General features: G+C 49.3%; 1 protein-coding gene across 5 annotated transcripts in view; it reads left to right on the top strand.

The window, feature by feature from the left end:
• SRCAP (Snf2 related CREBBP activator protein) overlaps positions 1–10,700 on the top strand; it is a 35,526-nt gene extending 24,826 nt beyond the window's left edge. For all 5 annotated transcript variants that reach the window (XM_087417322.1, XM_014794514.2, XM_087417324.1 and 2 more), the window contains 9 exons: positions 432–697; positions 837–1,039; positions 3,196–3,365; positions 3,517–3,713; positions 3,809–3,923; positions 4,133–4,252; positions 7,076–7,270; positions 7,427–7,510; positions 7,617–10,700. In XM_087417322.1, the coding sequence (XP_087273448.1) occupies positions 432–697; positions 837–1,039; positions 3,196–3,365; positions 3,517–3,713; positions 3,809–3,923; positions 4,133–4,252; positions 7,076–7,270; positions 7,427–7,510; positions 7,617–10,307 (4,041 nt within the window). In that variant the 3' untranslated portion in view covers positions 10,308–10,700. The remainder of the gene's footprint in view (positions 1–431; positions 698–836; positions 1,040–3,195; positions 3,366–3,516; positions 3,714–3,808; positions 3,924–4,132; positions 4,253–7,075; positions 7,271–7,426; positions 7,511–7,616) is intronic.
• Positions 10,701–10,728: the final 28 nt, after the last annotated feature.

The following is a 10,728-nucleotide window of genomic DNA, read 5'->3' on the forward strand; positions in this document are numbered from 1 at the left end:
CAGGCCGCCAACAGCGCAGCGCGCCCACTCAACCGCTAAGCCACGGGGCTGGCCCTGAGGAAGGCTTTTAATAATTGTTTTGGATTCACTGCAAGAAGATAAATTAACTTGGATGTTCTGGAGTTATGTAAGAAAATTCCCAGAGATCATCCATTGTCTAAGCTTGTTGGATATGTGAATCTTAATTTTGAATATTTAGGGGTTCTGCTTTGGTGGTGTAGAAAGATTAGTTTTCTCTTGCAGAGAAGTTATTTCGTTTAACATCGTGAAGGGAATAACTCCCATTATTGACAACTTGGAAAACTACTAAAAGCATAGTGTATTTTTTAGTCTTATGATTTCCATAGATTATGTTTAATTCTGGGAGGAACCGTCAGGTTTTCTATGAGGACACTGATTACTTTTTCTGTGTTTTTTCCTCTCATTCCCAGGACTCTCTGGAGGAAAAGCGGAAGCGGCAGCGGTCTGAACGCCTGGAACGGATTTTCCAACTTAGTGAGGCTCATGGGGCCCTGGCACCCGTGTATGGGACTGAAGTCCTGGATTTCTGTACCCTGCCCCAACCTGTTGCCAGCCCCATCGGCCCTCGTTCTCCTGGCCCCAGCCATCCCACCTTTTGGACTTATACCGAGGCTGCCCGCCAGGCTGTACTGTTTCCCCAGCAACGACTAGACCAGCTGTCAGAAATCATTGAGAGGTTGGCAGGGCTAAGTGCTAATGGGAAGAGGGTCTTGGGGCCTCTGAGTGGATGTAGTGGTTAGGGCTGGTGAAGGTGCTAACTTCTGGGGCTTCTTAGAGTTCCATCTTTTATACTGCTTGCCTTCTTCCTTTCGCAGGTTCATCTTTGTCATGCCTCCTGTGGAGGCACCTCCCCCTTCCCTGCATGCCTGCCACCCACCTCCTTGGCTGGCCCCACGCCAGGCAGCCTTCCGGGAGCAATTGGCCTGTGAGCTCTGGCCCCGGGCTCGTCCTTTGCACCGTATTGTGTGTAACATGCGCACGCAGTTCCCTGACTTGAGGCTCATCCAGTATGATTGCGGTGAGTTCATTGGCCAGTAATGCTCCCTTGACCTCTTTTCCTGTCTTAGTAGCAAAACTGTTATATCAGAAGGATGCTGTACATAAGATCTCTGTGGATTTCATTAAACATTAGAGAGTTTTTTAGGTTATGCTTATGGGCAAGATGGAGAAATGTAGGCCTTATGATGGATTCTTGGCATTCATGAATTTGATGCAAGTTGAAAAAGTGTGCTAACTCATTTATTCGTTCAATGATTATTTTTTGAACATCTATTACATTTTACTAATCATTTGGGATACAACAGTGCATGGGTTAGCACAGCATAGAGTTTTCAGATTTATGGAAAAAAGTGTGTAGTATAAGACTGAACTGTAAACAGTAAATTTTGTTTTGGGAAAAGACTAAGATCGTTGTCTTTTTGGTTAGAATCCTATTAGTTAGAATGCATTTGGCAGCAAGTAACAGAAAACCAACCAACAGTGGCTTAAACTACGGGAGCATTTATTGTTTACTTAATGAGAAATTCTGAGAATAGTGGAGTATGGCTGGTTCAGCAGCTTAGTGGTATCTTCATGGACCCAGGACCTTTTGCTCTTTCTACCTTGCCTACCATCCTTAGCCTTTATCTTTTTACTCTTATGCTTATTTCTCCATGGTCTTAACGTGACTGCCATAACTCCAGGGAGCACATCTGTCTTCGAAGCAGGAAGCAAGGGGTTGAGAGAGAACACTCCTAGCAGGTTTTTCTTTTTTTCTGGGAAAGAAAGCCTGCCAGTTGACTTTGCTTCACAGTCCATTGGCTCAAATTGAGCCATATACCCATCCCTAGAGCAGTCACTGACAAAGGGAAATGGCAAAGAGGAACTATGGTCTATTTAGATCAGTCATGATTCATCTTCTGGGGTTCGGTTGGGGCTTGCCTTCCCTGGGATCAAGGGCTCTCTGTCAGGTGTCCACAGTGTTCATCAGGTTCTGTTAACCAAGAATGGCTGTTGGACAGTAGTGAATAGTTTCTGCCACAACCTTGCACAGATATTTCTATAGTAACATGTTTGGAGATTTCCTAAATGTCTTAGAATATAAGAAAGCCAGCAGAATTTTTACTAGTATGTGCTCAATAAATATTTTAGTAAAAACGTAATTTTATAACATTTGAAATCGTTCAGAGTAGATGAATTGAAAGTCTGTTAAAAGTGTTTGAATTGACTTACCAGAAATGTTATAGAAGTTATTTTTCTTGGGCCAGCCCGGTGGCATAATGGTTAAGTTTGCAGGCTGCGCTTGAGCGGCCCGGGGTTCCCGGCTTTGGATCCTGGGTGCGGACCTACACACCACTCATCAAGCTATGCTGTGGAGGCATCTCACATACAAAATAGAGGAAGATTGGCACAGATGTTAGCTCAGGGCTAATCTCCCTCGCAAGAAAAAAAAAAAAGGGGTGGGGGTGGGGCAGCCTGGTGGCTGCATTAAGTTCGCGTTCTCCGCTTCGCCGGCCCAGGGTTCACAGGTTCAGATTCCGGGTGCGGACCGACGCACCACTTGTCAAGCCATGCTATGGTGGTGTCCCATATAAAAGTAGAGGAAGATGGGCACCGATGTTGGCCCAGGGCCAATCTTCCTCAGCAAAAAGAGGATTGGCAACAGATGTTAGCTCAGGGCTAATCTTGCTAACCACAAAAAAAAAAAAAAAAAAGTTATTTCTCTGTTTGATGGAAAGTTGAACTAGATAACCTCATAAGATCCTGCCTATATGGTTCTGAGCTCAGTGACCTTCAATCCCTATCTATAAGCCATGCCATCAACAGATTTATTGATGTCTATCCTGTGAATCTGTTCTGTGTTTCAGCTAGTTTAACTCAGTGTGTTACTTAAAGATCTCTTCCTCATACACCACTGAGGATTCCTTTTTTCGCATTCAGGGTCTGTATTACTCTATTCCTAGTTCTACTCAGAGAACTTAGATCCAAGTCAAGAGCAGACTGAAGAGGGAACTCTTAAGGGAAGAAAATATATGAAGTTAAATATTTTTGATATTTAAAGGCTGGGCTAATTGCTGAGGCTAATTGCAACCCTAGCCGAAAGCTTTGATTATCTTTCAACTACAGCCTTCCAGTGCTGTGTTCTCCCTATTCTGGCTTATAGCTAGCTCCCTGTACCCCTTCATATTTCTTCAGGAAAGCTGCAAACATTGGCAGTGCTCTTGCGACAGCTGAAGGCGGAGGGCCACCGGGTGCTCATATTCACCCAGATGACCCGAATGCTGGATGTATTGGAGCAGTTTCTCACCTATCACGGCCACCTCTACTTGCGTCTGGATGGGTCTACTAGAGTTGAACAGAGACAGGTAACCCAGGCATCTGCAGCCCTTAGAGGCTCACCTCAGCTTCTGTTTCCTTTTTCCAGTCCTTGGGGGTCCCAGGAGGGGCCCCACTAAGCCTTGGGTCTGTTTTTGAGGATATGTCTCCCAATACTATCTTTTTTTCCTTTTTCTCTAGGCCTTGATGGAACGATTCAATGCAGACAAACGCATATTCTGCTTCATCCTTTCGACTCGGAGTGGGGGTGTGGGTGTGAATCTGACAGGAGCAGACACTGTTGTTTTTTATGACAGCGACTGGAATCCCACCATGGACGCTCAGGCCCAGGATCGCTGTCATCGAATTGGCCAGACTCGAGATGTCCACATCTATAGGTATTGCCTAGTCTTCCCTCAGCTTGCTTCCCCTTTGCTGATAGGGTTTTATTGACGTATTTGGCTGTTTACGCATGGCCTTCATCACCCCCTAGGCTTATCAGTGAACGGACAGTGGAGGAGAACATCCTAAAAAAGGCAAATCAGAAAAGAATGTTGGGAGACATGGCCATTGAGGGAGGCAACTTCACCACAGCCTATTTTAAACAGGTACTAAGATCTTTCAGCTTGTGCATGAGAGAACTATTATGCCTGTAGGAGTTACTCATGCTTATTAAAGAGGATGCTTTGGCCTCCACAGACCTGCCTTTTCAACCAGTGGCGCTTCTGATACTTCTAAGAGCTATCAGCCTCATAGCTGTAGACCTGGCACCAGCATTCCATTGACTCTGACACTTTCCTCTCTGTTCTCTCCAAAGCAGACCATCCGAGAGCTGTTTGATATGCCCCTGGAGGAGCCATGTGGCTCATCAGTACCCTCTGTCCCTGAAGACGAGGAAGAGACTGTGGCCAGCAAGCAGACCCATATCCTGGAACAGGTGAAAAAAGAGTGGGCAATCCGTAGAGTTGAGCTGATGGTTACAGTATGTGTTGTCTCAGTCTATTGAGCTTGTCCAGGGGAAAAGAAGTGTTTCCCAGATTACAGTTGGCCTTTGATGATTGTGAGTAGATTGCTTATTTGTTCACATGATTTCATAGAAAAAAGACAGGATTTGGAGTCCTCAGTTCTAGGTTTAAATTCCAACAGTACTTCTTAATAATTGTTTGTTAACCCAAGTCTATTTAATCTTCTGAGTCTCACTTTCCGCTTTTATTTTTTTTCTTTGCTGAGGAAGATTCGCCCTGAGCTAACATCTGTTGCCAATCTTCCACTTTTTGCTTGAGGAAGATTCCCAGAGCTAACATCTGTGCCGGTTTTCCTCTATTTTGTATGTGGGTTGCCGCCATGTGGTCGCCAACAAGTGGTATAGGTCTGCGCCCGGGAACCGAACCTGGGCCGAAAAGTGGAGCGCCCTGAACTTAACCACTAGGCCATAGGGCCGGCTCCTCCACTTTTCTGAAATGCTAATGAGAAGGATGTAACTGAGGATTAAATATGGTGGATGTAAGAAGTGCTTTGTACATGGTATAAAACTCTTATTTTCCAAACATTGATGCATAATAGAATCACTTGGAAAGCTTTTAAAAGGATTCATTCCTGAGCTGCCTCTTAATAAATATATTTTTTAAATGTTTTATTTTATTTATTTATTTTTTTTGTGAGGAAGATGAGCCCTGAGCTAACATCCATGCTAATCCTCCTCTTTTTGCCAAGGAAGACTTGCTCTGCACTAACATCTATTGCCAATCTTCCTCCTTTTTCTTCCCCCCAAAGCCCCAGTAGATACTTGTACGTCATAGTTGCACATCCTTCTAGTTGCTGTATGTGGGATGCGGCCTCAGCATGGCCTGAGAAGCGGTGCGTCGGTGCGCGCCCGGGATCCGAACCCGGGCTGCCAGTAGCAGAGCACGCGCACTTAACCGCTAAGCCACAGCCGGCCCTGAGCCTCCTCTTAAAATCTACTAAATCATGATTTTAGAGGGTGAAGTCTGGGCACTATATTTTTTCAACAGATGTTTAGGAACTACAGGTGTAGAGTATTGTGAAAATGTTTTTCCCTACCAAGTGCCTTCTCCTCTTTGCTGAGCATGTTCTAGGCTGCTTCCCACAGTGACTTTGGTGTGAGCTACCTGGAGATTCATCTCACAGGAAAGATCTGATGTGGTTAGTCTGTCATGAGGTATCTCAGTGCAAAAAAAGAATTACGGGTTTTTTTTTTTTTATTGAGATCGTAATATTGTATAACGTGAAGTTTCAGTTGTACATTATTATTTGTTAGTCACCATATAAATGCGCCCCTTCACCCCTTGTGCCCACTCTCCAACCCCCTTCCCCCTGGTAACCACCAGACTTCTCTCTGTGTGTTAGTTTATCTTCCACATATGAGTGAAATCATACAGTGTTTGTCTTTCTGTGTCTGGCTTATTTCACTTAACATAATACCCTCAAGGTCCATCCATGTTGTTGCAAATGGGACAATTTTGTCTTTTTTTATGGCTGGGTGGTATTCTGTTCTGTATATATATACCACATCTTCTTTATCCAGTCATCAGGCGATGGACACTTGGGTTGCTTCCACTTCTTGGCTATAGTGAATAATGCTGCAATGAACATAGGGGTGCATAAATCTCTTTGGATTGTTGCTTTCAAGTTCTTTGGATAAATACCCATCAGTGGGATAGCTGGGTCATATGGTATTTCTGTTGTTAATTTTTTGAGGAATCGCCCTACTGTTTTCCATAGAGGCTGCACCAGTTTGCATTCCTACCAGCAGTGTATGAGGGTTCCTTTTTCTCCATAATGTCTCCAACATTTGTTATTTTTTGTCTTGGTGATTATAGCCACTCTGACGGGTGTAAGGTGATATCTTAGTGTAGTTTTTTTTTTTTTTTAAGATTTTATTTATTTATTTTTTCCCCCCAAAGCCCCAGTAGGTTATTGTATGTCATAGCTGCACATCCTTCTAGTTGCTGTATGTGGGACGCGGCCTGAGCATGGCTGGAGAAGCGGTGCATCGGTGTACACCCGGGATCCGAACCCGGGCCGCCAGCAGCGGAGTGCGCGCACTTAACCGCTAAGCCACAGGGCCGGCCCTTTTTTTTTTTTTTTTTTAAATATTTATTTATTTATTTGTTTTTGTGAGGAAGATCAGCCCTGAGCTAACATCCGTTAATCCTCCTCTTTTTGCTGAGGAAGACCAGCCCTGAGCTATCATCTATTGCCAATCCTCCTCCTTTTTTTTGCCCCCAAAGCCCCAGTAGATAGTTGTTTGTCATAGTTGCACATCTTTCTAGTTGCTGTATGTGGGACACGGCCTCAGCATGGCAGGAGAAGCAGTGCGTCGGTGTGCTCCCGGGATCCGAACCCGGGCCGCCAGTAGCGGAGCGCGCGCACTCAACCGCTAAGCCACGGGGCCGGCCCTCTTAGTGTAGTTTTGATTTGCATTTCCCTGATGATTAGTGATGTTGACTTTATGGGACTGCTTTTCTAAAGAGATCTAAAGGCTAACTTGAACGGAAAGACAGTAGAGCTAGAGGTCTCCTAAAACAATTACTTTGTCCCTGGTGAGAGTCCTGGTCAAATCCATTCCATCCTGTGTGGACCAGTGAGTTGCTTTGGTAACTCTGGGGGAACAGAAGAGAATTGAGTTCTGTTGTAAACCTGGTTTGGTATAAACTTGGTCTCAAATTTTTGCCAGAATCAAATCACAAGATGTAAAGTTCTTTAATTCTCATGGTTTTTCTTCCCCACACCTCTGCAGGCATTGTGTCGGGCGGAGGATGAAGAGGATATCCGTGCAGCCACCCAGGCCAAGGCTGAACAGGTGGCTGAGCTTGCAGAATTCAATGAGAATGATGGGTTTCCTGCTGTTGAGGGAGAAGAGGCTGGTCGGCCTGGGCCTGAGGATGAGGAGATGTCTCGGGCTGAGCAGGAAATTGCTGCCCTTGTAGAACAGGTCAGTGTTGGATCCCCTAGTTCTCAACCTCACCCTCCACAACTTCTTCCTGTAGACTCTGTGACCCTTCTTTTATTTTCCCTGGTGAAAATAATCAAGGATGTTGGGACTTGGGCACCAGGTCCCTATGTTCATCACCACTGCTCCTCCCCACAGCTGACCCCCATTGAGCGCTATGCCATGAAATTCCTGGAAGCCTCGCTGGAGGAGGTGAGCCGAGAGGAACTCAAGCAGGCAGAAGTGAGTATTTCTAGGGTGAGGTTGGAAGTGGGAAGCTGCTGCTTTCTGCCTGCTCCCCACCCTGCTTGTCTCCCTCTGACCACTCTCTGGGCTCTGTTGTTGGTAGGAGCAAGTGGAAGCTGCTCGGAAGGACCTGGACCAAGCCAAGGAGGAGGTGTTCCGCCTACCCCAAGAGGAGGAGGAGGGGCCAGGGGCTGGGGATGAGGTTTCCTGTGGGACTAGTGGAGGCAGCCACCGGCGCAGTAAGAAGGCCAAGGCCCCTGAAAGGCCAGGGACTCGCGTCAGTGAGCGTCTACGTGGAGCCCGGGCTGAGACTCAAGGGGCAAATCACACTCCTGTCACGTCCACCCATCATACCCGCAGTACCTCCACACCCCCCCGCTGCAGCCCTGCCAGGGAGCGAGTTCCCCGACCAGCACCTAGGCCTCGACCCACTCCAGGCTCAGCTCCTGCTGCAATTCCTGCCCCAATCCCTGTTCCGATCCCTGCCCCAATCCCCATTTCAGCCCCAAATCCAGTAACCATGCTTCCTGTGCATATCTTGCCTTCTCCCCCACTTCCTCCTTCACAGATTCCTCCCTCTTGTTCTTCTGCCTGTACTCCTCCTGCTGCCTGTACCCCTCCACCAGCTCATACCCCACCTCCAGCCCAAACGTCTCTCTTAACTCCTTCCTCCCCTCTCCTGCTTGGTCTACCTTCTGTGCCCGTCTCCCCACCAGTCACCAACCTCCCCTTAGGCTTGGGGCCTGAGGCAGAGCTTTGTGCACAAGCATTGGCATCTACCGAGTCCCTGGAGCTGGCCGATATGGCCAGTTCTGAGACTTCCCCACTTACTCTTGTGCCCTCTAAGGATCTGTTACCAGTTGCTGTTGAGATCCTGCCTATGTCAGAGAAGAACCTTTCTCTCACCTCTTCTGCACCTAGCCCAACCCTGGAGGCTGGCAGCGTCCCCAACGGTCAAGAGCAGGAGGTGCCAGAGCCTGCCGAGGGGACCATCCTCACAGTGCTGCCTGATGGTGAGGAGGTGCCCACGTGTCTGAGTGAGAGCAATGGACTGGAGCTCCCACCCTCAGCCACATCTGATGAGCTACTTCAGGAGCCATTGGAGGCTGACAAGAACTCAGAAGAACTGGTGGAGGCCCCGACCCCAACCTCTAGCCCTGAGAAGCCGCAAGAACTTGTTTCAGCTGAGGTCGCAGCCCCATCAACGTCATCCTCGGCCACCTCCTCACCTGAGGGTCCTTCGCCTGCCCGGCCCCCTCGGCGTCGCACCAGTGCAGATGTAGAAATTAGGGGTCAGGGGGCTGGTCGGCCAGGGCAATCTCCAGGCCCCAAAGTGCTTCGCAAGCTGCCAGGACGGCTAGTGACTGTGGTAGAGGAAAAGGAACTAGTGAGGCGACGGCGACAGCAACGGGGAACTGCCAGCACCCTAGTGCCTGGGGTCTCTGAGACTGGTGCCAGCCCGGGAAGCCCATCTACCCGCAGCATGTCGGGGCCAGAATCCTCACCTCCCACCAGTGGGCCCTGTGAAGCTGCTCCCCCATCTACACTGTCCACCCCAACCCAGCAGCCCTTCATAGCTCGCCGTCACGTTGAGCTGGGGGTGACTGGTGAGGGTAGCCCAGAGAATGGAGAAGGGGCACTGCTTGCCATCACCCCTCCTGCTGTGAAACGTCGGAGGGGAAGGCCCCCCAAGAAGAACAGGTCTCCAGCAGATGCTGGGCGAGGGGTGGATGAGGCACCTTCATCCATCTCTAAGGGAAAAACCAATGGGGCTGACCCAGGCCCTGGGGCTGAGACCCTTATTGTTGCAGAGCCTGTTCTGGGACCCCAGCTTATTCCTGGGCCCCAGCCTGTTGGACCCCAGCCAATTCATAGACCCGAACCCATCGTCCTATCACCTGTGGAGAAAAGAAGGCGTGGGCGGCCCCCTAAGGCACGAGATTTGCCTATTCCTGGGACCATTTCCTCTCCAGGGGATGGCAACTTAGAGAGCCGGACACAGCCACTCCCGCTACCACCACCCCTGCCACCACTCCCACCGCTCCTAGCCTGTCCCACAGCTACTGTCGCCAACACTGTCTCCACTCTCACCATTTCAACATCCCCACCCAAGCGGAAGCGGGGCCGACCTCCCAAGAATCCACCATCACCTCGGCCCAGCCAACTCCCTGTCTTGGACCGTGATAGCTCTTCTGTCCTCGAGAGCTGTGGATTGGGGAGGCGGCGGCAACCCCAGGGCCAGGGGGAGAGTGAGGGTAGTTCCTCTGATGAGGATGGAAGCCGCCCCCTCACCCGCCTGGCCCGCTTACGGCTTGAAGCAGAGGGAATGCGGGGACGAAAGAGTGAAGGGTCTATGGTGGTGGCTGTAATTCAGGATGACCTGGATTTAGCAGATAGTGGGCCTGGTGGGTTAGAATTGACATCTCCTGTTGTCTCATTGGCTCCAAAACTGCGCTCGACCCGGCTGCGTCCAGGGTCTCTAGTCCCCCCACTAGAGACTGAGAAGGTGCCTCGCAAACGGGCAGGGGCCCCAGTTGGTGGGGGTCCTGTGTTGGCAAAGCGTGGCCGTCTACAGCCTCCAAGTCCCTTGGGGCCTGAGGGTTCAATAGAGGAGTCTGAGGCTTCAGCCTCAGGTGAGGAGGAGGAAGGGGATGGGACACCACGTCGCCGATCTGGCCCCCGCCGGCTTGGTGGGGCTACCAACCAAGGGGACCAGCGCATCCTGCGTAGCAGTGCCCCTCCCCACCTGGCTGGCCCTACCATTAGTCACAGAGGCCGCAAGGCCAAGACGTGAGTGGGAAGCCCCTGCACCTAGGCTTTCCGCCATGGCCCCTCTCCCTCCATGACCAGGCCTGACTCTGTTAACCACTACTTGAAGTCTTTTGAGGGGGAAAGCCTCCAGGGAGACAGAGGGGCCTTCTCCCTTCTTTCCACCAAAGTAGGGGGTAGGCAACTGGTTGTCATGAAAATGGGGCTCTTCACATATCCCCTTCCCTTCCACCCTACATGGCTGGGCAGTGTTAAGGGTGGCAAGATAGTCTCTGTCCCCACCCCCTTGTACTTGATTCCCCAGCTATCTTTCACAGCCCCCCACCCTTATGGGAAGGGAGAGGGGCTTCTCTAAATGAGTTTTTTTTTTTCTTTTTTTTTTTAAGAAGAAAAAATAATAAACTTAGTTTCTGTATGAGCATCCGCGTAAGGAGGCTTCTGATTTT

The sequence above is a fragment of the Ceratotherium simum genome, chromosome 26, assembly GCF_057802395.1.
Source record: "Ceratotherium simum simum isolate JZ-2026a chromosome 26, ASM5780239v1, whole genome shotgun sequence".
NCBI lineage: Eukaryota > Metazoa > Chordata > Mammalia > Perissodactyla > Rhinocerotidae > Ceratotherium > Ceratotherium simum.